Here is a 27773-nt window from a genome sequence, read left to right as displayed (position 1 = left end):
CTCCCTGGCAGCTCCTTGCAGCCCTCTGAAGTGAGCTGCCGTAGCGCTATTAACGGGGTCTGCGGTGGTGCAGTCGCAAGTGCGTGTGTTGGGGAGGAGGGAGCGAACTTACCCAACTAGTCGGCAAGAGGTAGCAGTGGAAGGACCTTTCTCATCCCTTACCCCCGGAGACAAAGGTAAAGGGGTTAAGTAATGTCAGAGGAATTAGGCGAGGTTAATTCCTCACTGGCACGCATCTGTGGACCGAGGTTTGTGTTTCTCTCTGACCTCGCTTTCGGGGGTGACCTGGGCTTGYGAGAGTGCCCTGGCTGGAGTGGTGCAGTACAAATTTTGCTTGACTGTTGGACGGGGGGGGAAGAGGCCTTTAACTTCCCCATTAACTGCCTTTGATAGTAGTAATAAACGGGGTGATGCCTGAATCCCGGTAGCTCTTTGTTAGGGGGTGCCGGCCAGCCTGKGTCTGTGTGAACCTGAGCGAGGGGTGAACAGCAGGATGCTGCCTCCGCAGCAGGAGCGAGAGCGCAGGTGAGCCGCGAGGAAAGACGGAGACCTGAAGGGGGTTCCCTAGTAGGGGTGTTTGGGTCCTTTCCAGTAGCGCGGCCGTGCTGGTTGAACGCGGGGAGCTCCGGGCTGCTGGGKCGGCGGCGTAAGGGAACGAAGCTAGAGCCGCTGGTTACCCTGACGGTTCCCAGCCGGCGGCCTGCCGGGAGGTCTTGGGGCGGCCCTGTGAAAGGGGGGATGGCCGAGGTGAAGAGGAAATTAGTGTGGGGTGCGCTTAAAAAGAAGTAAAGCAGGAAACAACCCCCTGATGAGAGCAGTGTGGAGATCAGAGTGGCAAAACCRAACTAACGCCTGGGAGTCTTCTGTGCTGTCGATGGAGGAGCTATGCTCAGGGAGAAATTACGCTCAGCTCTCTTAAAAGTGCACTGGAGAAATTGGGGACAGGAGGTGAGATTGAGAAAAGAAACTCTTTCATGAAGAGGTTATTCTACCTTTATGCATTTCTTTCTGCCTGATTCAAATAGGTTCCAGTTGCCTGCTCATCTGTGAATGTTAAAAGGGGATGCTGGACCTGCATAGGTTACAAATGGACTAAAATGGAAGCTTTTGCTAACTAAACTAATTCCTTTTGAAATCAAGCTTGAATGAGCTTGTTAATAAAAATGGGTCTGTTTTATTCCTGTAAATGGCTCCATTTTCAGGAGCCAGTCTGATTTCGACCATCTGAAAATCCTAGCGTTGTGGATAATATCCAGTTCTGCCCTTGATTTTTAGGAACATYTGCCTTTCAGCTTGTTTCCCTGTTTTTTAATGTCTCTTTCGGCAGTGGGGGTGCTCACGGTGCTGATGTTAAACACAGTTATCCCTGCGTGGAGAAGGCAGGATTTCTGAAATGTGTTTCTCCCCCGGCAGTCCTGGTGCATCGCAAGGAAGGCTCTTGCGACCTAGTAGGTGGAGGTTACAACGTGCTCCTTTCTTTTGCGTCCCCTAAAGCTGCTTGTCAAGCTGTCCTGGGGTCTCAGAGGCAGCTCCCGCTCTGCCAGCCTCTGGGAGCTTGCTCTAAGAGCGCTTGAGAGGTGCGTGCTTGCCCCAGTGTGACACCAGTGTCACCCATGAGGTCTAATAGCCAGTATGCGGCTTTGTGAGTGAAACACGCTTCTTGGTGCTGAGAGATGTAACAGAGATGCAATAATATTTTTCTCTGGTCTTTACAGATGCAACTGAGGGCGAAGGGGCAGACTTTAAAAAAAAATAATAAAAAAACAAAGCAATGATAATATTTTTGACTTGATGTGTTCTGGCACCATGTCAAGTTATGTCAGGGAGGTAACATCGTTTCATATGTTTGAAGTGACATAATATAACTTGACTAATGCAACATGACTTGATATTAGAAAATACCACTTCTCAATGGGACTTTCACAAATATCTTTCTGAAACAAATGTTGAGAGCTGAGAAAAGGGAGGTGGGAAAATAGAGAGGGGTAGAGCGTGGGGGAAAAAGACCTGGGCTTTCATTTTAGGCAATTCYGATGCATCAGTCTCTGCTGAATTCGCTCCAGGCAAACCAACCTACACAACTGCACAACACAATTATAAATTTCAGGATAATGAGAGTTAAGATATTTCTCAAATATATAAACATTTTGATTGCAGAGACCAGATTACTACTCAAAAATAGTCTGACATCAGATATGATAAGTTCCAACAGATTGTGTTAATTGTAGTTGCCTGTAATTGCTGTACAAGTGTCTCGGGGTTAGAAAACTTTGCTTTTTTGTTGGTGGTATGTAAAATGATTAAGCAGATAAAGAACTTTAAAATATCCTTTTGCAAAGGGAATAATGCAGATTGTAGGACACAATGAAGCGACAGAAGAATAAAATGCACATTGATCCGATACTGCATGTTTTTCACAAGTATGTTATGGTGGCTAGTTAGCCATGTCATGAAAGTCAGCTGCAACGGACAATGGCAAACTTCATCTATATTAAAAAAAAAAAAAAAAAGCCTTTCTCATAATTACCAAATAGTGCAACTTTAAGTGTACTATATATTTTGAGGTAAGTTTGTCTTTTTTTTGAAAGCACAGGATTGAAAAGTATGCAGACAGAGGAAACTGTTGAAGCTCACTGTTTTCTAATGGAGGCCAATAGTGTATTAGAGGTATTAAAAATGCCTCTTTCAAGTTCAGAAAAGGCTGTAGTTTTTGTGCTGATGCTTTTAACTATTAGACCTTAATTATCTTTGGGATAAAGCCCTGTCCTTTTTAACCTGTACTTCTTAAAATAAATGATTATTTATGATGGTTGCAGTCTTATCCTAAGATACATATTCAGCCCTTGCAGACTAGTATCGCAAGGAAACAGTAGTTGTTCTAAGTACTGGATGAAATGGTTCAGCATAAAACGATATATTTAATATCAAATATGTTCAAGGACTGTTAGGATTAAGTATTCAAAATGAAGGGGAAGGAAAAGCCACTTCAGCTGAGGATAAGAAATCTAATTAAAAATAGGTATTAAGGATATATAACTTGAGCCCGCTATCATGCTTTTTTAAAGAGCGCTGTTGTATCAGTTGTAAAGAGGAGGAGGAGGAAGTATCATTAAAATAGGAATGAAATGGTTTCTTGGATTAAGTGACAGAGATGACTTAAATGGTGCTGTTGATCTTGGTAGCGYGGTGCCTGATCCCGCAATCCTTAGGGATACAATTGGAGACAACAGCTTACTGGTCTGCACAAGGGTAGCGCGAGGAAGCATAAAAGACTTGGGCCCCAAGCGTGTCCGTTTATATTTCGGTATTGATGGCATCTCCGAAAAAATGGAGCAGACCTGCAAGGGTTTGTACAGCGTTCAGTTTGTTAAATTTATTTTAGTGTTGACCTAGTGAAAACAGAGTAAAACAGAGCTGTGTTTCCGTAAGCTGATGGGTACACGTGAAAACAAACCTGAAATGTGTGCATGAAAATTGAGCATCAAGCTTCAAGCCACCGTCGATGAGCGACGCCTAGTTGAGCGCAGAAGGGTCAGCGTAACCCAGCCGGGGCTTCAGACTCCTTCGCGGAGAAGCTGGATTCTCGGAGGTGGCAGAAGCTGCTGGCTGGCTCCACGCGACGGCTCCCGTCTGGAATGAGCGGCCCCCGCCTCGGCACAGCGCGTTCRTACGGAGGGAGGACGTACTGGTGGTTCAGGCTGCGCTCTGTGAAGCGCTGCTCCCCAGCTTTTTCCTCCTGTTCTGTGACTTGGTCACTGACGGTGAAAGGAGACGAAGTTCTCGATGCCTGATACGCTTGAGGTGGCCAGTGTGTGTTAAAATGAAATGYGGAGTGTGTGCTGCAGGTGGTGCTGCTGAGCTGGAAAGGCTTAAATTCACCGTGAAACTCTGACAGGAGAATAAGAGGGGTCCCTGGGAAATGTGTGCATTTATTCAACAGCAAGTGTGCAAAGCTCACAAATTGAGAGACAGAGGCAGCAGTAGTCAGGCTTAGGTATTCTACCCTCTCCGAATGTAATTTTAGATTCAGATTCAGCTTAAATCCAAAGGGAAAACACTTTATAAGGTTGAAAGCTGTGTAGTTGCAACAGCCAGGGTTATGAGCTATCAAACGCAATTACATTAAAATAGATTATACTGTGTAAATTGAGCCATTTAGAAGGTGAGAACCAAAGAAACAGCTCTGATCCCCCTTCTTTCTAAATTGCAGTTTTAGTTCTTTGCAATTCTGAGGCATAAAAGTAGGTGAGACTGCTTTTGTATCTGCAAAGTGCTTCATTTCTGAGTGTAATTCTAACTGAGTGCAATCTAGGTTAAAAGCTGGACAACTGGGTAATTAGAGCTCACTTGCTGCTAAAGGACGATCAGCTGTACCGTAGCTCATTTGTGTTCCCAAAGACTTGTTCTCTTCTCCGCTGAGCGGAGGCTGCTGGAGAAGAAGCATCTGTCCCCGGACTTTTCTTGGTTGCTGAGATGATGGTGCTGGACAAGGAGGACGGTAGGTGGGCTGAGGTTGTGTAAACCTGTGCTTGGTGTCTTCTGTGTGCTGCTAACGTATAAATAAATAGTTGTGAAGCAGATGCGYGTTGTGCATTTCGGAGTGCTCTGCCTTCAGCGTCTGATATTTTCCCCTATGTTGATAAAAGCATGCTTGCTCTTTATTTTTTTTTTCCACTCTCTCTTCTGGCATGATTGAACCAATTGAGAAGGGTATTTACCTCCGGCTCTGTTCGCTGAAGGACATAGCAGAAACAGCTTGATATGTTTTTTTTAAATCTGTTTAGCTTTTCCTTCCTACAAGTTTCTCTAATATATCCWTTTTAGCCCGTTTATTATAATAGCTTTTATTGTAAATCTAATTTTGACATTTTTCCTTYGCTTTGTGTGTCATCGGTGTCTCTTTAATGTACATCTTTAATATCCATTTCTCACAGATTTTCTTCATAGCTATAAACATAATGACAATAAGCTAATAAGCTGCTTTGGCAAAAAAMCCATCAGTTTATTCTAAAAATTTAYTCCCCTCTCTAAATGGCAGAAATGGAGGTTCATCTGGGAGGTAATTTAATGAATGAAGCTGAAGGAGAACTTGACTTATTTTGGGGCTTCATGTAAACTTGTTTTTTAAAGCTGACTAGTTTTTATCGAGGATGACTAAGGGATTGTGTATTGACTAAGTGTATTGATGTAAAAAAATACTTTGCGACTAGGCARTGCTGGCCAGTTGTTAGTGACCTGGTGCCTCTTTTGCACACTGCGTACCAGGGCGTGCGACTTAACTGCTCAATCGCCAGTACTTTCTAGGAAGGATATGGTAAGTCTTAATTACAACTTTTTAAATGATTTTTTTTCTAAGGCTGCTTTGTGGCTCATTCAGAACTTTTCCCCTAGCTTGTTCCTTGAAAGCAAAGATTAAAACTTGAGGCAGAGTGAGACAGTTCTGTGGTAGCCTTCCAGGTAGGCTTCGTCTGTGGTTCTGCCACTGTTAGCAACGACCTCCACCTTGGAGGTGTTCTGCGTATCGTAAGCAAGAACTGCATCTTCGCTTCTGACACCTACTTACAGCTGTTATGTCATTGTTTCCTTTCGCCTTTATAAATGCATAACTTCATGTACTCCATAATRTGTATGTTACTGGATTCTGCATGTTTTTCTTTAATTTTGGTGGGCTTTTTTGAAATCTCTTCATGTACCACATTAAAAAAAGTTAGTGATAGGCAGTTGTCATTTGGAAGTAGAAGAAATTGCTGAATGCTTGCAAAGCTGTAGACAGAAGACAGCTTTTCACAAGGATCCAAAGAGTTTGGAGAAACTGGAAGTTGAATGTTTCGGCAGTAGCATTGATTTTACTTGAATACATGCGTTGTTTTTTAAAATAGTTATGAGAAAAAYAACTTGTAATTCAAAGTCACTTGTTTTCATTTGTCAAATAGGTGCTAATCGTGTATTGTTAGTAGTGTTGGAAGCTGAGCTATGCCAACAAGTTGGAATGATAAATTTTTTTTTCCCGCTCCCATATCCATCTCTTGATATTTTGAAGTTTTAATCCCCTAGTATAGTTTTAATTCTGTATAATTAGAAAAGAATGCTTGAGCATTTAGAATAATGGATGCTTGCTTGCTTCTAATTAGAAGGCTTTGTGCAAAAGTTTCTCTTCTCTGCCTCCCCTCCACACTTTCCAAAAAGGCATTTTAGATCTTTTATCTCATGGTAAATTTGATTTTTATAATGATTGGTCCRGTATATTCATCTGCATAGAATTTAAGCCTTGTTTCTGGGAAGAAGTCTGAACATTTTGTCGCGTTCTGATTTGATGCACTTAGGGCAATAACAAAATGTGAATGGGCTTTTCACAAAGATTTTACACCTTCACTTTAAAATACAGGAACAATCAGAAATGTGTTGTTTTTGGCGTCCTCTTTTGTGCAGATTCAATTAAATCTTGACTAAGAGTAAACAAATGCAGTGTCACAGTGCCCATGTATAAGTTGTCTTGTACATATGAATTGATTCTGCAGTAATTAAGTTGGCGTCCTAAAATTGTGAAATAATGTTTCTTAGGTTAAAAAAAAAATGGTTTAATTTTAATTTATGTTGAGCTCTCATAAGTTTCTTTGTTAACATACTAAAACTTGCAAAAAAAAAAAAAAAGAAGCATCTGTTACCCATCTTCTAGATGAGCTTTGCAGTTGACTGGACTGTGGATAAAAGACATACTAAGTGGCTGAGTATTGCTTATGCTGGGAAAACAAATGAAGCTAACAGAGTTTCATAACAGGGTTTCAAAGGCTTTGAAGCAGTGTCACTCTCAGAGGTGTTCAGTTGTTTTCTTTGGCCGTATAAGTTGAAGCTAGCTAGTTTACTTTATTAGAGGCATAAGGCTATTCTTGTAACCTTTTCCTGATTAAGATGAATTTGACTGTCTGACCTTACTTCTTACTGGACCACACGTGGTGTGCTAGGTTTTTGGTTTTTTTCCTCTTAGAACTCATGTCTTTTAAAAGACTGCAGCTTTTTCTCCGTATTTTGTTAAATCTTCCTTTTCAGTTTGTGCTTCCCTGCAGAACTCGGTGCTGCTATGATGGAGCAATGCAAATCGAGTGGAAGAGCCCAAGTGAATTCTTCCCGTTGGAGGCAGCGTGTTTGCCTGCATGGAATCAATAATGCATCGTGGAGGGATCAAATTTTGGAGTATAATGCGTGAATAATGCTTGACACAAAACAAAAAATCAGTCATCATAATAGCAATTAGGAAAAAGCTGCAGCTTATCCCAGCTGTAATCTCTGCTAACAATGAAACGCAGCCTAGTAATCAGCATGTATGGTATGAAACGCGCTAATAGAAATCACGGCTCTTTGTTATGTGTGTGCGTGGGGGGGAAAGTTTCCTTTTAGCTGACTTGTATTGTGTTAACTAGACATGGTATCCTTGAACCAGATTATTGAACRTACGTGAACTTCCAGAAACACTGATCAGATGTGTATTCAACCCAAGGTTTGCACAGGCAGCAACACCCAAAATTGTAGATTCTACGTGTTTTAAAAGGAGAACTCTAAATACATAGCAYGAATAGGTCAAGTGGCTGGTATACGGGAGGACTGTGTTAACAGGTAAATGTACAYGAACATTGGTGTTTGTTTAAAAAAAATCCATAGTTTTTATTTAAAGAGTAATGAAAAATGCAGGTACTAAGTGGTTGCGTGTGTGTTGGGGTGGGGGAAYGGCTCTTGGGTTGATGGAGGGTATTTAGGGCAGTGAATATTAGGTAATTTGAAACTAGATTAGTAGCAGCAGTTGGGTTCCCTGTTGTGCAAGAGCCCATCTTACTCTGCACAGAAGGGGGGAAAAAAAAAAAGCAGCATTTGGAATTAGAAAAACRGTGAAATTGATTGTATAATGGGCGGCCACAAACTCTGCTAAGGGAGTGCTGCTGCAGCACTCCAGCAGTGGGAGTACGGCTGTGGATTGACTTAATAAGTGAATGTGTCTGCTGCCATGTATATGGCTATCCATAGATAGATGAATATAGAGAGACCTATCTCCAGCAAGATTAAGTCTTAATGAGCTGCTTCTGGTAGCAGAATCTTTATATGCATAAACATAAGCACACATGCTTAATACAGAATCATGCCATATAGGAAGAACTGTCCTATGTGCTACTAATCCCTTTTGCTTTCTTTTCAAGGTATGTTACTCAGGTACAACTACTGAAGAATCATGCAAGGAGAGAGGAGGGGGAATGACAGGGTTTTCTTCTCATGTGGCAAGGAATGTAATTGTTCTGTTGCCTAATACTCCTACCTCTCTTATTTTTCYTTCCCCTTTCCTCTGCCTTCTACCTAGAACCTTCTGTCTGTCCATCACTGTCTGGCTTCTCGTTCATAGAGGAACGCTGCTCATCTTCCCAAACACCAGCTTGTTCAAAGAAGGCTTGATTCAGGTCACTGAAAAGCCTGTATTTCCCTGTTTAGTTGGGTTACCCATTGGTTTGCTGAGGGCTCCATCTTGATACAGTTGGAGTGTAATTTCAGAGGTTGAGGCTGGCTTTAGGTCATGATGCTGAGTCCTTCTGTGACTCAATGCACAGCAATGGATTAATGCCTTTATGAAAAGGCAAAAGAAGGTTGTGAAGCAGGAATTTGAATAAGACCAGAGTATGCTTGGCAGCAGAATAAACCTTTTGTTGCAAAAAATATCTTTTTTGAAGGTTTCTCCAAACATGATTGAATGTAGAACTAATGGTAGTCGTCTTAAAGGTACCTCTTGTACTCAGAACTGGCAAGTACCGAGGCACGAGACGCCTGCAAGGAATTGATAATAAAGTAATTGCCTAAACCTTTTCAAGAAATGAAAAATGCTGCAGTTAAGAGATCCAGGTTATCAGAGCTCCACTGAATGAAATCTAGTTAATCGTCCTATGGGAAGAAGGGGACTGAAAGGAGTTGGCACGCTAATTTGTGCAGGTAGGGGTATTCCTGCCAGGCAGTCAAATGCTTCTTAGTGTCTGCTCTGATCAGGGAGCTGAAAGATCTGGGTAGACGTCTTCATAGGTTGTCATTCTTTGGTCCCAGATGCTGGTGAGATGTGCTAGTTTTTTGGTTGACGTAGTAAGTATTAAACCATTTTGTAAATGTTTCTCAGCTTGGATAATAAGGTAGAGGCAGCTGTTTCTTGGAAATCCATTTGCTTTAATTTTAGCTTAAATACAGTAGAAAGGATACTTGATACCCTGGTAGCAAACATAGTTTCTCTTCTTTGGAGTTTTAAGTTTTATAATCTTTAGCAAATACAGCATGATCATGTTCCTCTGTCAGCCGTTCTGAAAATACTCTCTTCTGGTAGAATCTTCAGAAAAATTCCTTTTAAAAGCAGTGCATTATTAATAAAGTAATCCATTAGGCCTGGTGATAAAGGGTCACAGCAGAGTCTAAAATACTTTTCTTAAATGGTTAAGAAATTTATCATGGTTGGAGGATTAATTGATTTCATTTGGAAGCTTTTTTTTTTCCTAAGGTTTTCAAGCTTCATGTTTAGAGACAATTTACTCTATTTGTAAATATGTGCTTGCTGCTCAAAGTTTTGTTATGCTTTCATTAGCATGAGCATTACATTTCTGCTAAAAGCAAACTATTCTTTTAGCATTATGACTGATTGCATCTGTAAGGAGTCTTTCTTAGGTGGAGAATAGGAAGTTTATGGCAAATAAGGTATTTTACTTGAAATCAATCCAAAATCAGAATAATAGCGTGAAGTATTAGGCGTTGCAGTGTAAGAATAAAAAAGGCACTGCAGATGCTGCTAAATGCTGAACTATAAAATTCTAATGGGTCTGTATGTTTTTTAAATTGGACAGAACTGTCATCATTTAGAATGCATAGACATTGCTTTAAACAGTATAGAAATCGCTGCCTCCAACTTCAATAATGTGTGTAACTGTTGCCAGGGAATGGTTTATTCACTGAATGTAGCTCCTATTCACTGAAGGAGTGGGGGAGGAGGGAAAGACGACTTAAAATGAAACTTGTTCACTGTTAGATTAACATAATTAAGCCAATAGATGGTATGAAAACAATTCACTGCATGCAGCTACTGCTTAAGTGTGTGCGTGTGTGTGTTTCTGTTCTCCAGCAGGATGACTTCTAAGCCTAAGTTTTCAGGCCTGATGTTGGGTACTATCTGTGCGAGCAGATGCTCGACTCTCCTTTCCAGTGCATGTTTTTGCAAACTAGTTTCTTCCTACATTGCACATCAAAGCAGATAATGGATACTGTTGTCCAAATTTAGAGGATTTTTTTTTTAGTTGCATTCAACATTCTTGAATTCTTTAGTGCAGTGTTCAGAGTTCTTTGCATGCTAATCAAATTCTGAAAAGGTGGCTTGGGAAGTGAAAGTAATATTTGTTGGGGTTTTTTTTCCAAGTATTGATTCCAACAGTTCCACTTAAAGAAAAAGTGGAAAACTGTTGCATATTCATGACTGAACTGCAGAAAACTTGGACCAGAATTAAACAATTAACCCTCTCGCCAATGTAAACATCCATTTGAGTCAAAGCCAGGGACATTCCTATTCAGTTTATTATGGATCTGAGATATAGAAATGTATTCTGGAGGACTGTGTTTCTAATAAATAAAAAGGCATAATGAGAATGTAACTGGGAAGGAAGACAAAAGCAGCCATGCTTTAAATTGTTAATGATGGTGCCAGTGGCTGCAGCTTTACCACAGCTGTTTAAATTGATCAGCTAGTGAAAATGTTTTGTTTTGGCATTTTCCCTGTATGTGCAACTCTATCGAAGAGACTTCTGGAAGATTTTCAAAGGGGAATCATGATCTTTTTTGAACGAGACGTAGAACACCAGTTTCCAGTATTTAAGTATGCAATTTGGTTTTTCTTTTGCAAAAACGTTTCTGGCCAGCATGCAGTGCTTCCCCTAGATTTCCTTTCCATCTCCTTTGTTTTTTTTTTTTTCCCTCCCTCTCTCTCTGTCCAAAAGTATTGCAAATTACTCGCCACTAAGAGGATGCAACAGCACACTTCCTAACAGTGCCCTCCCCATGTTTCTGGCATTGCTGAGCTTGGGCAGAAAGGCAGAAAGGTGCTGTGTCAATTTGCTATGCATCTTTTGGTCAAGCATCCAGTGTGAAATTGTTCTGTAAAATGTACTTTTTCAGAGGGGACTTGCTGCTAATGTGTGTCCTGGTTGGCTCTACCTTGCAGCTGATGTGCGTTAGCCAATATCTCTTTAATGCCTGTATCGTTTCCTTCTGCTCCAGAGAAGTGGGTATACATTTCAAAAGGATACAATCCCTTCAGGTCGCGTCACAGGAGAAGGTCTCCCTTTCTGTATGTTGACAAGAGACACGCATAGCTGTCTGCTGGTGGAGGACCAGCTTGCGCCGGAGAGGCTTGGTGCGTTTTGCAGAGCACGTCCTGCCACGGGTCCCTGCCTGCGGGAGCCTAGGAGCAGCCTCGTCTGCGCCTGGCGTGGAGGTGCTTCGTGGCGCCCTGGCTGCCAGGTGACTCATGGCTAGGCTGGGCCTTAGATAATCTCGAGCTACTTGGTTTCTGCCTAATGTACTTGTACTGCATGCTTCTGTGTGTGTGTGTGGGGGGGAAGGTATTGAACATTATTCAGAATTCATTATATATTTATCTTTATACTCCTCTGTGGAAAATGATTTCTGTAAGTACCCTGTYACGGTTATGAAAGCCCGAACCAAGCATCAGTCTCACACCCTTTGACCCRTCTGCACAGAATGGAGATCTGTTTTGAAGAGGACTCCTTTATATCTGTTTTTACTCCATGCCCTTCCATTCATTTGCCTATACAAAGCAATAAAGGGTAAAACTAAAGTAACATAAATTGGTCTGTCTTCCTGAATCCATGTCTCGCTAATGTACCCAGATTAACTCAACTGTAAATTGTCTCCTTTGGATGTCGTGTCTTGCTAAAAGTTTCCTATATGATTCATGATTTGGATTGCTTTTAACAGCTATTGGCTAAGCAATATGGTAAATGTACAAGGTGATGCAATTGGCATTAGTGAGAGGATGCACAGGAGCATGTAATGCAGTCAATACTACATTAACTACTGATGCCCAATTACAGAAACTGGAAGAGTGGCTTTTAGGAGCATTAGGACTTGCAGAAGAGCTGAGATCACCTGCCGCTCCTTGCCTAAAAGCTTCACCCTTTATTCGCTGGGATCAAAGCAAACRTTCAGTTGCTATTTTGTCATGTATAGCAACGAAGGTATTTTACCCCTCCCTTCCCTACCCCCAAAAAGTGTCACACTGATGCTTTTAGCACATGTAAATTCATATCTCTGTATTTCAAGACTCTCCTTCCATCTCCTGGGGCAAGACATTATTTGAATAAAAATTCCTTAACCACCCCTATATTTACTGGTTCTGTTTCTCTGAAGCTTACTACTTTAGCCATTTTTTTCTTTTAAAGAAATACTAAGTGCAATTTAGAGTGTCCTATTTCAGTGTGTCAGACGAGACTCCGTTTCACTCCCCCCCAGCTCTTTCCTTTTCCTAATCTGTATATGATTGTTTGTGACCTCAGCTGGGTTGAAGGCTCTAGCAAGAGCATTTTAAAATACAACCAGATACCACATAAAACAAGATATTTGAGTGTGTGACCCCTCTGTGGTGCGTGTTCAGATTAAGCACGTGTTGTTTCCGCCATTGCTTTTAGAAACCATTTGCAGTGGACTGCAAAGCACCACATTACGCTAAAAGACAGTGCATACTTTTGGACTGAGCTGAGTATGATCACAGTTTCTAAACCTGTTTTAAAAATGATGAGCAATGTCACTGCCGTATGGTGAAACCAGCAGCCCACGAAGTTCCTCTGGACTTTGAGCAAGATGGGAAATTCAGCGGTTCTAAGAATATCGAAATTTTTTGATGTAAAAGACAGCTGGCACGTGGCTTATTGCTCTTATTTCAGCATTTGTCTTTCAACTATAATATTTGGCACATTGCTACTGCTTTTAATCCTCAAAGCATGTTACAAGTATAAGTAATTCTCGTGCTCCCCAAGTCAGCATCCTCTGGAATGAGGCTGTGGATATCTGTGCTGGTGTGCCCGAGCTGCGGATGGATTTCTTACGCGAGTTGTCTCAGGTTTGTTCAGCTCTGCTTTCTCTCTGTACAGCCCTTGCTGCCCTGCCCAGCAAAAGAGGAAGGTGGCATCTGAACTGGCATCTCCTGAGTGGCACACAGCTTTGGGTCCTTACTCCGTCCCCCGTTCTTCCCCTTCACCAAGACCCGCATTGGTTACGAGGTCAGAGCTCCATGAAAAAGGAAAATCGCTGTAGCTCCTAGGAAGGAAAGAGCGCTATTGTAATAGTTGCTTTCCTTGACTGTTGTTGGGCCAGTGCTGCATGTGTCGACTCTCCCCCTCAGTAGGCGATTMTTTTTTTATGTCCTTGAGTGTCAACCCAAGTAATTGCAAATCCTTGATACCAAAAGAGGACCTTCACCTTCGCCTGACTCTTCCTGCCATGATTGTAAGTGTCAGTCACGTTCCCCTCTGATTCTTGCCATCATTGTAAGTGCCGGCTGCGTTCCCCTCTCGTGTACATGCGTGCAACAAAAAAATTTACCATGCTGTAAAATGCTACGACATTCTGCAGGGGCTTCCTTAGCATTGCTTTCTTGGTAGATCGTGCCTTAACTTTTTCCCCAGCTAGCAATTTGGTCTTTGGTGTGATTGCTGCAAAGTCGCACCCAACCCTGTCCCGTATGCGGTTAATGCCTGTGCGTATGCAGCCAGCGTGGCGTGGGGGTTGACTGCTGCKGGGGGACGGAGGGGCAGTGGGGAGAGGAGCAGCCTTGTTGTTTTTAAGAGGACTTTTGCTTTCAGTTCTGATCGATGGGCTTTTGAACGTGGGAGGGGGAGGGAGCCGAAGGGAACCTGCTGGCTTTCTCCTTGCACTGATGTGTTTGAAAGGTGGCCCCAGCGCTGGAGGCGTGCGGGAACTTGGCTGAGCTCAGCCTTCGGAGCAGCTTCAGCGTGACGAGTAGCCTGCGCTTGATGCCGCTTCCAAGCTGTACAAACAACGCTTTAAATGTCTAAAGTACCCAGCAGGGCAAGTCAAAACGTCCTTGAGTAACTTTGGATTTAGGCAGTGTTTTCTCTTTTGCTTTGATCGTCAGAGAACAGATGTGTCTCCTCTCGAGTGTGTGCCTGTGCGCGCCCCATGCACGCGCGCTGCCCGTCCTTGCGCGGTGCCTGGGATGTTTAGGGTCGGGTGTTACACCTCTTTGTTCTTTCACGGCATTGTTTTTTTTTTCCTGGGAATCTAAGTTGGAATTTAGAGCAGTCAGACTAAAACAAGGTTTTAACTTTCTCTCTCTCATTCCCTTATCTCTCTTTAACTTGGATAAAGTAAAAAATATATATGAAATAATACTCCCTTAAAAAAAGTATGCGTATGTATAATCAATTCATTGACTAGTGTTTTGGGGGGAGGTTAAGCATTCTCAGTCTAAGTGAGCTGCTCAGTGAAATTTGTACATTCATAAAATAGCTGATTGAAAAGCAATATTTCAGATAAATACAAGCCAGCGATCTATCAGCAGTTGTAATAAAAGCTGGGCTTCAGGCTGTGATTTTATTTTGAAATAATAAGAATTGCTTTATTCTTTTTACTTGAGTTACCATGGTAATTCTGTCGTGTAGCAGTGTTATATTGATTTAGAAAGTGGACAGTAATATTTCTTTTGTGTTATTCTGTTTCTAGGGGTTGATTTCTAATTTCCACTTGGAGATTACTTTTATAAATTTCTTAAGTCCTTCCACTTTTTTCTCTAGCAGTGTAATTTTCCTCTCACACATTGCTATTTTCTGAGCTTATTGGTTTGCTCTTATTTTAAATTAAACTTGCTGGTTTCAAATATTGAAATGACATCTTTGTCTGTGTCTATACTTTGGTTTAGCAAAATATTACAGTCTGCTGTTTTATGGTTAATAATTTAAGGGAAGCTTTATGTCTGCCATCAGTGGTTGTTGGTAACTTATGACAAAACCAATGCAGAGCTTAAGCCTCTGACATTTTAATATTTGGGGCTTCTACCTGGCATACTATTTCTTTTTTTTTTTTTGGTTTGCCTGGCTTGTGTATACTAAAGAGAACGACGATTAAATTCTTAAGATGTTAGTAGGAGTTGAAGAGTGGGCGAGCTGCTGGCTCCCTTAGGGCTGGGTAGCAACTCGGAGAACCATTGGGTTTGTGCACGGTGCAGGTRTCCTTACTGCTTCCTTCCCTTACTCTCTCCCTTCATCAGTTAAGAAGCTTCCAATTTTTTGAAGCCCAACTTTGGTTTGTAGATGTGTGTGTACGTACGTAATGATTGACAAGAAGTAGCGAACTGTTACTGTCCAGGCTCGCCGTACCTCAGCTCCGGAGAACTGCTSTTGGCTTGCTGTTTCTTTGAGCAGTGATCACCTAAACAGGGGGGACTGTTCCCTGTGGCCCTGGCTGCCTTTTCGTGATGAAAAATAACGGGTCTGCTCCAAAGCTGGGAGGCGAGAGGAAACGGACCCCAGCGTCAGCGCTCGAAGGAGTGGCGGTCTGGAACCTGGAGCGGCGCCGGGACCTGGGCTCTAAAGCGGGTGCCCGAGCTCCGCGCCCGGAGAGCGCGGGCCATCTCCTGCGGGAGCGCCGGCTGCAGGGCTCCTCCTCGCGTGAAAATGCTGCCGCGGGGTTTTGCGGGACAAGTAATCGATGAGAGTGGGACCGAGGTCTGGTCCTGTTGCCCTTTAGTTTCGGCCCTGTGAGTGAGGGAAGGAGGCGCAGGCGCCCCGGCTGGTCTCYGCCTCCTCGCGGGACCAGCTCTGAGCCGGCGCCGGCGCCTGGAAGCGGTAGAGGCAGAGGGGGAAGCTGGTGGYGGTTGACCCCGAAAGGACCAAGATGCTAATGTGATGGAGCTGGGAAAATGGCAAATGCAGTCCTGGAACCGACTGAGTGAGAAATTTGTAGGCGCGATGACGGTGAGTGCCCGAGCAAAGCACTGGCAGGGCCTTGCCTTCCCCTTCCCCGGCACCGTGTGTCTGGGTGGRAAGAGGGGCAGAGAGGATGCCCGGGCAGACGGAGGGGCCCGCGCTTGAGCTCGGCTACCTTTGCACCCAGCGGACTGATTATTCTGCCCCGTATGAGGACACTGGGAGGCGAAACATGGGGGAAGAAGGAGAACAGGCTGTTTATGCAGGAAGATCGTCCTGTCATTAGAACAGGTGGTTTTAAGTGGCTAAGAATATACGTAGGCTAGAGACCGTAAAGTTTCTGGGCTTCAAAAGGGTTCACTTCTAGATCAGCTTGCACCAGGGAGCTTTGGGGAAAGAAGGTGACTTGCCTGGGTTAGAGGTCGGTACGGTCATGCACAGCCCAGACGGTGGGACTCACTAGTCCTCCTCAGCCTGGACTGCGTGCGAAGAGGTTCGTGTCGCACTGTATGAGGGTCCGTCGCTGTTTTCATGTAACGCCCATGTTTTCATGAACATTCACTTATTTTGAAAATTGAAGATAAGATCCTGCCCAAGAATACCTTTTTCTTTTTTATTAAAATTCTATAAGCCTGTCATTTGACTGGGATTTTTAGTTCTCTGTGGAAGTAAAATAAAAAGGGGACCCTGATGGGGAAGCATGGAACAGGGAGTGTGTTTCACTTCCTGGGTGCTCCTTTTATTTATTTATTATTTTAAAGAGATGGTAAAGCACAAGCTTGCAGGTGAACTCTTGGAGTTGGAATGGCAGAAGCCATGTCTGCTTTGAGTTTCTATTTAATGACCTGATTTGGTTTGCTCTGAGTGTCAAAATGTATGAGCAGCTGCTGTTCCCAGAAATCTCCCCTGGCTTTTCTGCGTGCATGTTGCTGTGCAGGTGTTGCCTGTGCTGTCGGTTTGAGAGCAGTGATCCACAAACTTTAAAGCCTTCAAACAGGTCTTGATCTGTGGGACTGTAATGGCYCTCAGAGCCCTTATGGCCCATTGGGTGATGTCTTATGTTAGACTGACATATTTCCGGAATAAATAACTTGATTTTTTTTCAGCTCAGTAATTGTAATTCTCCACGATAGAGTGCAATGGCTCCGAATGCTAAAGTGCAATTTTAAAATAATGCAACAAGAGATTGTTTAATGTCTCTGACAGTCTCAGGGCTGAGCATTAGTCCTCTGCTTGCTTTCTCCAGCATTTTCTTTCTCATTCCATACTTGGATTACAATATATCCATGCTACCAGGAGCTGACATCTCTCTCCAGATTCTATGTGATATGGCAACCAGTATGATATTGTGGGTCTCCTCAAAATAATGGTTTTGTCTTTCCTCATCACACCTGCTTTTCAGACAGAGCTTCAGCTGATAATTTGCACTCATCTTAGTAGGGCTTTATGCTCAAAAGAGCAATCCTGCCCTGGCAGGAGAAAGGACTAGATTATTTAATAGACTTTGTATGCATATATATATATGTGCGTGTGTGTATACATATATATATATATATATGTGTGTGTATACACACATATATATCTGTAAAATTTTATATGTGTGTCTGTACATATATATATATATATATATATATATAAAAAGTATTTCTGTCTATACCTGATCTTTCCGTGGGATACAGTGCTGTCTGTATCCTAAATCAGGATTTGGGTTTGCCACCCCCTACCTAAAATATATTTTCTTTCCCTATGGTTCATTCCATTATAACTGTGGGATATATCTTCTGGGACTGAGTAATTGGCTAGGTCAGGAGTAATCTTTATTTCACTGGAGAGATGTTTACAAACTGATGCTGTAGTATCTCTTTAAAACCCACTGAGAATCTGATTAAAGGCCTGAGGATCTTCTGCAAAGATTGCCTGCTCCCAGTTGACTTGAAAGGGTCAGCATGCTGTCACAGTTTCAACTACTAAGAATTAACTTAAGGCTGGTTCAAATGCTACTMTCTATGTATAGCATTGATTGGGCTGCTTTCAAGTGGCAAGAGGTAACGTTATACTATAGCATGTGTGAACTCCATTTAGTTAAATAGGGAAGCTGAATGAATATGGTCGCTTGTGACACAGGAGCTCAAAGGTGAATGCAKCTACCCCTTCTGCCCTGAATTAAATACTTCAGGGAGGGTGGGAGAGAAACATAATTCTCACTGTAATATATATGGGATACTGGCTGCTGCAGCTGTTCTTCACCAAGTGCAGCTCCAAAGTTTCACGTAATCTTTTCTTCTCTTCTCCACGACATGCTGCACCCTGAAGRCTCAACCTTAATGAGATGGACTTGCTCTTAGTGGCAACAGCAGCAGAATGCTCCTTTGGTGAAAAAATACAGTGAAATGGATTTGATGCTGTATAATTATTGCCCCTCTTTCAGGAACTAGTAGTAGCACTAGGATTTTAAACCTTGTTTCATGGGAGCATCCATGCTCAAAGACATCCTGCATTAGTGTGGGCAGCAGCTTGTGTTGACTCGCACAAAGCTGTGGGGTTTATAGTGCCACACTTCCAGTTGCTAGCAATAAACCAGCTTTTAAAAAGGCCCTGCTGAAAGCAGCCACCTGACATAATGATATGCTCTGTGGGAAGTGTTGCCAGGCCGAAAACTGCTCTGTTTGAGTGCTGTCAGTGCTTGCACCAAAGCAGGCAGCGCTCCTGCTGCAGCTGGGCCGGCAACGTGGAAATACTGTTTTCCTTGTGAAGGAAACAGGAGCTGAGCTAAGCTTCTTTCTGCTGGTGTCTCTGCCAAGCCGGCGTTTGCTTCTGGAGCTGATGGAGCAAAGCAGGGCATGTGCTGCCAGGGCTAAACCTGCGGGCAGGAGGYTTGCGCAGAGTCCAGTTGGTGGAAGCCCATGAGCTTCTTGCTGTGTCCAGGCAAAGGTGAAGCTTCCTGATTCCTTGCCTCTGGTAATGTCTGGAAACCAAAAGGCCTTTCTGGTCATACAGTCAGAGCATCAAGGTCCTTCTTGGGGTTTTGTAGATACATAAGTGCTGTCTGCAAGGGGTGATCTCAAGGGCTGGTGCACCCATTTTATAAGGTTCAGGTTCCCCTTGGCCACTCTGTTGGGTTCTGTGGTTCAACTTCCTGGTGTTGYCCAAAGGGGAGGGAAAGGTGGCAGGAGGAAAGGCACCAGCAGGCTGAGATCTCAGGCTAACTAAGGCCTGGGATGGTGTGGGTTTTTTGTTTGTTTTGTTTTTTGAGGGGRAAGGGAGCAGAGGGGCTAAGAGCTGTTGCAGTAAGTGCAGTTTTGGAGGAGGAGATGCTGGAAATGCTGACAGGCTCTGACTTAGAGCAGCCAGAGAGGCCATGCTGCAGCGACGCACTGCTCAGCTCCAGTTGTGCCCAGTGCAGTTGGCGTGCTCCCTTACGGCAGTTAGCGTGCAGCACGTGCAGCGCTCGTGTGTGGCGGCCACGCTTGCCACCGGGGCCGCAGTTTGCCACTGGTCGCTCTCAGAAGGAGAGTGTGGCCTGGCAGGAGGCTGAGCTGGCTGACGGTGGTAGCAGCTCTGCGCCAAGCAAGGTACAGGAAAGGAGAACAATTTAAAATCTGCTGTAGGTGACTGGTGTAAGTCCCATGATTTTCTGTCTGCAAGACCTGAAAAATGACACGAAAGCCTGGTAGTCCTTTCCTTCATGCACACCCCCCCCCCACCTCCAAGCCGGAGGAACCCCTGCTTCATGGTCCCAGCAGTTTAGTTGTAGCATATTTCACTGTACATAATTAAGTCATTTTCTGTACAGTAAACAAAATTCTGGTTGCCTCTTGTGCCAAATATTTTGACTCATTTGTCTTTACAAATATTTTATCGAATGAAACAGTGTAGTAAACAGAGGATCTGTGGCATGTCCCAGTAGCCCTGGTGCTACTCTTGATTGATACTCTGTTTGGTTTTGCTTCTTTTCATCCGTTTCTTTTCTACGTGGGATGGTTGGCTCCCTCCTGATTGCTGATCCAGCTCYGTATGTTTGTTCAAGTCCCATGTGATCACTTGATTTTATTTTATTTTGTTTTTGCTCACAAGGAACTAGATAAAAACTTGAGCTCAGCAAAACCCTTGCTAAATCCTGGTCTGTACTTGAGGTTTCTCAGTGCGTACCGTTCTCATTAAGCTTGTAAACTTAAGGCAGCGACTCTCCAAAGAACACAGAAGTTGTGTGGGATCTGCCATTTAAAAGTGTATCCAGAAAAACATCCCTAACTACTTAAAGACTATAATTTTGACCAACCCTTATTTTAAATGCTGACTGATCACCTTGTATCTCGTCTCCTCGGATGTCGGGTTGTTGGGGCTGGGTTTGCGGAGGGTGTCCTGGAGGCGCAGGGTTCAGAGAAGAGCAGGGGAAGGTGCAGCATCGCTCGGCCCGCGCGCGGGGCTCTCCGAAGGCGCGCGGGGCGGCAGCGGCGCGTTGGCCCTCGGCTCCCGCAGCCCTGGCGGTTCTGCAGGCCACCATGGGGGGGGAGAGCCCGGTCTGCTCTGCACTGGAGCCCTCTCTCCRTTTGCCCCGGACTGACCTGGATAGCAGAGCTGCGGCTGTGCTTCAATGTGAGCCGGCGCCACTTCCCTTCCACGCCTGAGGGTCACGTGTGGCTTTATCCCCTCCGTCTTTCCTGCTGCCTTCAGAAGTCTGTGTGGTTCTGTACTGATCCTGTCTCTTCAAAAAACAGAAATCTTCATTTCTCCCCCTAGTTTTGAAGAACTAAGATTCCCGAGTCCTTGAATCATTTGGCTTGCCCTCTGCTACGCTGCCTTTGCAGCATCCCTTTTATATAATCACCACTGCTCGCAGTATCCCATCGTATAGCCCTACTCCTCTTTCTAATAGGCTGCTATGATGTCCATGACTTACATCCCTGAATTTTCATTACTGCTACAAAGACTTTTATGCCCTTTAAAAGGGAACAGATGGATTCTTCCCTATTTTGGAAGAGATCATTCGTGCCTGTCCACCTTCTCAAGTTCACCTGTTTTCATTACTTTAACTTAAAATGATTTGTGGAGGCTTCTGAGCTCTCAGAATTAAACCGGGGCCTGAATAAGATTTGAACCTAGATTTTCCTCATCTAACCTAACGTAGGTGATGGCTTCAAGGGAGGACCTAGAGAATAGTTSATTTTGGTTACAATTCAAAACAGTAGTCAGTCTGTTCTTTCTGGCTGTGCCCTTTCAAAGTTGCTCCAAGGAAGCTCACAAAGAGCCATTTGGAATTGAAGTGGGAACAAAGGGTTAATTGTTAAATTATCTTTTGCCCCCCAAAATCTAAGGAAAACCATCTGAAAGATGTTAGTTGCATACGGAGTATTTCTGTCTCCATCCAGTGCTAAGTAGTCTGTTTAGGAAGCCCTTTTTGTGCTGTCCTTGGCAGTTCTCAATAGGCTTTTGCACTCAGACAATATGGACTCTAGCAGGTGGCGTTTTTGGCAAATGACCTCTTCTCGAGATGAGGATGTTCACAAGCTGGCCTTTCTCATCTTTTTCAGAACTACTAAAATAGGAGGTTAAGGGCAAATGTACTGCTAATAGGGTGAAGATGCACTAAGATCTTCGATGGGATGAAAATCAAAATACCACCAGTTTCCAAAGAAATCGGTAACCAGTAACAAGTGCAGTTTGATAGCTGAACGTGGTGACTGGCAGCCCTCCTCTCCTCTCCAGGAGCAGGTGATGCACGCTTGCRGGAGCGGGTCTTTTGCTGCTGCAGAGGTTAATTACCGCAGCGGTGCTGCGACTCGCAAGCTTTTCCTCCTGTGCTCCGTTCACGTTTGCCTTTCTGACGTGAACTGCAGTAATACGCGCGATTTATGTGTGTCTGTCTGGTTTTGGTTAATYGTAGTAGTAATTACTAATTCCTAACCCCTGACCCGCTATTTTAATAGCATTTCTTAAATGATCTTTTTGTGCCATTTTAAAATTTGGTGTTTGGTTTTTAATTTAGATAAATTACGCTAAAGTGTTCTTGAGAGCGCTGCACACTGAGGTCAAAAGCTTTATCTCWGCAGCACCCGTTTTCTTTAACCCATTTTAATAATTGTAGATGCTTTCTTTAATAGACGACTTTTGTCTGAAATACGCTAAATCTGCCCCGTTCAGAGCAGGCGGCGGACTTGGCGCGTGAGCGAAGTGCTCGGCGAGGTGGCGGGGCCGGGATGTTCCTCGCCGCCCTCCCTCCCTCCCGGCGGGCCGGCGGCAGCGCTCCCGGGGCCGGCGCCGCTGCGGAGGCGTTGAGGGGACGCGGCGTCGCGGCTTGGGCAAGCGCTGCGGCCGGGCGTCGTCGAAGCAGCGAGGACCTACCGCCGGGCTGCTCGCGCCGCAGCTGTAGGCACGTCCCAGAGTGAAACTTCTCCCTCTGCCCTGCCCAGACGTTCGAGGGATACGCGCGTTCGTAGGTAGAAAGGCGGTTTGCTTTGGCTCTTTGTGGTGAACTGAGCTAGATTTTCACAGAGGTTTTTCCTGTGTTTCTTTCCTCCTCCTCCTCTTGCTTTCGATGGAGAAAGTTTAACAGAGTGTGATGTTTTCAAACTTGGAAACAGGTATTAGAGAGCAATTAGCTGGCCGGCCTCTGAATATAATAGCGAAAACTTGCCAAGGATGATCTTGTCCTTAAACGTTTGTACAAATCTCTTGTCAAATATAGAAATAATTGCCTTTTTTTGCCCCYTTGTTTTTCCCCCCTCTCTCCTCAAGCACTTTAGTCCTGCATCTGTTTAATATAACGGGTGTTTGCATGAATGGCTTAGTTAGCCGGGATGGTAATAAAACACTTTAAATTTATTGTGACATTTGGATTTAATTAAAAAGTACACACTTAGAAAAGTAAAACATAATGTAGAGAGAGAGTCAGGAAGGTTTTTCTCCTTTTCTTCCAAAAAGCTAATTAGAGTTGTATTTTAAATTGTTTATGTGCTGCTAATCATTGTAATAAATCATTTATACTGAGAAAGACACACTCTAATGTGCTTGTGTAACTGTTTATGCTCTCAAGTTTCTATCATGAACAAATTGATCTGGAAGTGAATTTATTAACCACTAGGGAAGAAATCATTAGTGYTTTCTCTAAATATTCCCCAGGTACACTTTTATTATAGTAGTTTACTGTTTTAACTAAAAGTAACATTATACAGCCTTGCTTGTAATTATGATGCAGATTGACTTTCTGTCACTTAAAAGAATGGAAACTGCCTTTTCACTGTTTCTGTATCTATATGTGTGCATATGTGTGTGTGTGTGTTCGTGTATGTGTACATACATATCTCTGTATAAATCTATATCAGAAAGCCTCACTGCTTCCAAATTTTTTTGCTGAAAATGAAACATAAACTCCTGTTTTCGGAAGAACTGGTGTGTGGAGACTTAATGCCAGCTTTGAAATAATACAGGAGAAAGTTCATCTCTAATCTACCAGCCCCTTGCTAAGCGATTTTAGGACTAGGTAAGCCCAGCTCGTGCTGTTGGGCCCCTGGCATCTGCTAGCGCACTTACACTTGTAAAGCAGCTTGCTGCRTTCAGAGTGCTGGAGACCAAATCTCTGGGAGGTGACTGCTATTGCCGTTCCCCTCTTACAGATGCAGGTACTAACGCATGGATTTGCACGGAGAAAATCTGTAGCAACAGTGAATTTATAATCTGAGATTTTCTGGTTTGTGGTGTTATTCTCGATCCAAAATGGGGAGCTGCTGATATCCCAGCTCTTCTCAAGGACTTTTTAGGTATGCTCGTCCTGTAAATTGGTGGGTGGTTGCTACGCTATGTGTGAAGGAATAGGGAAACAGTGGTCAGTGGAGATTTGCAGCCCACTTGCTGTGACTGAAACTAAAGAACAGTATTATATTTGGAGGTTCTGCTGAATTATTTCAACACCCATTCTTTAACATGTAATTATATTTCTTCTCACACCCTTCACAAGAAACCAAAACCAACCATCGAAAGCTGCAATTAACACTAGTAGGTTTTGTGGGTACCTTTTAAATTTAGATGCTTTCATTTTGATACTGAATTATTTATTCACAGGTCTAACATAAGGCCATCAGGAGGGAATACCTGTAATATACTGATTTATGTAATTGAGTGGATGGTTAGGCATTTTTATTTGGAGACCAAAGTCCTCAAACTTGTGCAGTGTAAATTGATAGGGAAGGTTCATTTTCTATAGGATAACCTTAATTATAAACAGAAAAAAAACTAAACAGTGTGCAAATTTCTGGTAAAGGAAACATTCTGCAACCCTTCCCAGCAGAGAAGGGTGAATCAGTGTGAGTGAAATTGATCTTTTTAATATATGCATTTTGGAGAAGATGCCTAAAAAAGGAAAGATGGGTGCCTGTATGGATTCATGCATATGGAGTCCATGAGAGGCAACTGCAAGAATGCAGTGGCGCTGGGAGAGAAATAGAGATGGGATTAAGGTCAGGCCAGAAGCAAGACTGGCTTGAGACGTAACACAGTAGCTGTGCAGGATCACTTGCCATGTAAGCTGCAAACCACAGGGCTGCACAGTGTCTGGAGCTTGTTCCACCTACGACGGCTTGCTGAGGCAGCGTACACGCTCCCCCGCCGCGCTTTTAACCTTTCAGCATCTTTCCCCACGTGAACTGTCTCCTGGAGCTGGATGGAAGCGTATTGACTGCTTACCAGTTTGTGTCAGCATTTTGGAGGCTGAAGGTGTTTGAAGAATGTGATGGCCAGCGTATGTGTGCACATATGTGAGAAAGAGCTCCTGGTGGCTCTRGGAATTAGGTGCTGGAATACCTTTGGGCCTTAAATATCTGCACTTTTATTTTTATTGCTTTTCTTTAATATGGTCCTTAGCCGCTCGTGTTCAAGTTAATGTTCTCTTTTCTTTTAGCCTGGAGGTGGTTAAAAAGCGACAAATGCTTGTGTATCTGTCCCTGCCATATGCGTGCCATGCCACTAGCAACCTGTGGGCATGTGTGTGTGAAGGAATTATTGCTGCTTTACTTGCACCAGTGTCACTGATGTGGCTTTCCACTTTCAGATTTTCCTCAAAACAATTTATTTTCATTCAAAAGAACAAGGTGTTTATTCTCTGTCTCCTTGTGTGGAATGTTACTGATGTGTTGGTTTACAATCCGGTAGCATTATACACATTTTGCTTGCAAAGTATGATTTTTTTTGAGACTTCYAGCTATTCATTTTTCCAGAAACCTACTATACAGTGTTCTGCCACATTAGGTTTCCCTAATAATCCATGGGAGGATGTGATCAAGATCTATTACAGCCTCTTGATGTAGTAGGCTGTGAACATCACTGAATTCTGTGAAAGAGCTGTAGTGACAATTCACTTTGCTGTTTGCAAACGTTTAAATCTGTATTTGGCACGACTTGCTGCACTAACCAGGTTTCAGAACTGTAAGAAATCAAAGGATGTCTTGTGTCTTCCCGAAAATGAGGGGTTTTTTTGTATTCTTTAGATCCTTTTATGGCCGTTTTCATAGTGAAATAGGAGGCCTTCAGTCATTTCATATTCTGCTATATCTGACACTTAGAAATGTAAACGTGTCTATCAGAATGCCATTAATTGAGAATAATAAATGTGCCTTTATAGGCAAAGTCTTTATATAGAGGTGACTCCTGCTGCGATTCCTTGAGGCCTTTTTCCTTCAAAGCACAAAAATATCAGCACTTAAAGCAGCATTTGATATCCTCTTGCCATTCCTGCAGCCTGAGTTCTGCCTTGCCCTGGCTTATTTTTCTTCTCTGAACACTTTACAAGGTGCCATAGTCAAATATGGACCTTCTCTACAGAAGTGTCCGTGAATTAATGGAATTGAAAAACAGCCAGTGGCAGTTTTACAGAAAGTACTCAAATTCAAAGCTGACTTGCACTTTGATTGATGCAAAGAGGGAGAGGGAGCAGTGCAGCAGCTTAGATGTAATAAATGGAAACTAAGTTGGTGCCTGTTTACCTCCACGGAGCTGATGAGGATAACTTGTTCTCTGCCACCAGCTGCTGCGTAGTAAAACTTTGTTTTGTGTATAGATGGTTTGCTGAGGTATTTTGGGGCTTGCCAGAAGGATTAAAACATGCTGAATGATGCTAATTGTATCTGCAAACTACTTAGATATGTAGCCTCTGTAGGTTTTTAAGTAGAACTCTGTTTTAGTTTCAGACTATCTTTTAATAACCTTGGTATATAATGGCCTGCTAAGATTTAACAGCTCCTRCTTAAGCTCCATTTTGTCTCCTTTCTTGTTAAAAATTCCGTACATTGGATGAGAAATTGTCCAAYCTGGCCCTCCTACCTATCAGACTTTTTAAATGTTGGCATCCTAAAATGGGATGAAAGGGGCTTTTATGTTTCATGGCAGGAGATTTTCCTGGGTGTCTGAAAGTGGTTCTGGACTGTGGAAGAACTAGTAAAAATTGACACATCAGACTTTATGGGATGAAGCTAGAGGTAAAGCCTGTAGTGATGCATGAGAACGAGCAATGATTTAAGTCATAGAATCAGTAAGGTYRGAAGGGACCTCTGGAGATCATCTAGTCCAACCCCCCTGCTCAGCAGGGTCACCTAGAGCATGTCAGACAGGGTTGCATCCAGGCGGGCCTTGGAGATCTCYAGAGAAGGAGACTCCACAACCTCTCTGGGCAACCTGTTCCAGGGCTCCGTCACTCCCACAGTGAAGAAATTCCCCCTCACGCTCAGGCGGAACTTCCTGTGCTCCAATTTCTGCCCATTRCCTCTTSTCCTGTCGCATGGGACAACTGAAAAGAGTTTGTCCCCGTCCCCTTTGACACCCTYCCTTCAGATACTTACAGRCATTGATAGCATCCTCCCCAAAGTCAGTATACTAAGGCTCTCTAAGAGGTGGAAGAGCAGATTTGCCCTGATTTGAAGCTGGGCAGTGATTACGTGGAGTGGGTGGAAGTGGGCTGCTGGTTTAGCTCAAACCTCTGGGGAACATGATGTGCAGGAACCCATTTTGAATTGGATGGCAGCAGTGGGATAAGGGGACTTCAGCAGCAYGTCACAGTGTTTTGGTTCTAGTAGAGCCTCCAAAGGGAGTTGCAATGAAGCTATCCCTGAATTGCATCTCAAAGACGGCTCCTTCTCTGGTGTTTAGATCACAGCCCATTTAAGTGCTGACTTTCAAAATACTGTTGTATGTTGATAATGTGATGCCAGCTGTAGGATGCAGGGTTACTGTTTTCTTGTGTTGTATAACAAAAATAGGAGCTCAAGGGTATATTWGTATGATAATACATCAGCTTAATGTATTATCATTATCATGTATGTTAATATATTGCCTTTTTCCTGCAAAAATTATCATCYCCTCCCTCCCTGTCATGCACACAGCTGAGCAGCATAGAGAGAGAGGATATTGCCTGTGGAGGTTTGCATATTGTACTGCAAGTGTATTTTGACACTAGAAACAGAAGAAATGGGAAACTGGATATGTCTGGGGAGTAACTACTGATCTAAGTGTCAGGTTTGATMCTGGCAGACACTGTGGAACCAGTAGTTCAAATCTCAGGAGGGCTAGTAGAGCCCTTGACCTTCTTAGCAGCAGATGAACCGTTGTTATTTTTGAGGGATGTTTTGGAAAGAGGGATGGGCAAACCTTAAAAATGAAGGTGGTATCCATTCTGCATGGACACAGGCTGTCTCAGAGCACTAATGCATAGGAAAAGTTTCCCTGATATGCTTGACCATTTAAAGAGTGCTATCTGTGTGTTCTCCTTTGGCTTCACTTCTCTCCGGAAATGGCTGTGTTTCATTTCTGYGGTTGTACATGGCTAGCAAT

General features: G+C 43.4%; 1 protein-coding gene across 3 annotated transcripts in view; it reads left to right on the top strand.

Annotated features, from left to right (window-relative positions):
• The first annotated feature begins 62 nt into the window (after window positions 1-62).
• The window catches only part of LMO1 (LIM domain only 1), a 58820-nt gene continuing 31109 nt past the window's right edge, over window positions 63-27773 (top strand). Inside the window, exon 1 of one of the 3 annotated variants that reach the window (XM_085317176.1) lies at window positions 63-176. Coding sequence is in view for 1 of the 3 variants with exons in the window: in XM_085317173.1 (XP_085173299.1) it covers window positions 4474-4498 (25 nt within the window). In the remaining 2 variants the exon portion in view is untranslated. Of the gene's footprint in view, window positions 177-905; window positions 949-4400; window positions 4499-27773 lie in introns of those variants that run through there. The other 2 variants (XM_085317175.1, XM_085317173.1) reach the window with 2 other exon arrangements.

The sequence above is a fragment of the Rhea americana genome, unplaced genomic scaffold (genome assembly GCF_003343005.1).
Source record: "Rhea americana isolate MKP2758 unplaced genomic scaffold, rheAme1 scaffold_49, whole genome shotgun sequence".
In the NCBI taxonomy this organism is placed as follows: Eukaryota; Metazoa; Chordata; class Aves; order Rheiformes; family Rheidae; genus Rhea; species Rhea americana.
Note: the sequence above shows the minus strand (reverse complement) of the source record. Positions and strands in the feature narration are given on the sequence as shown.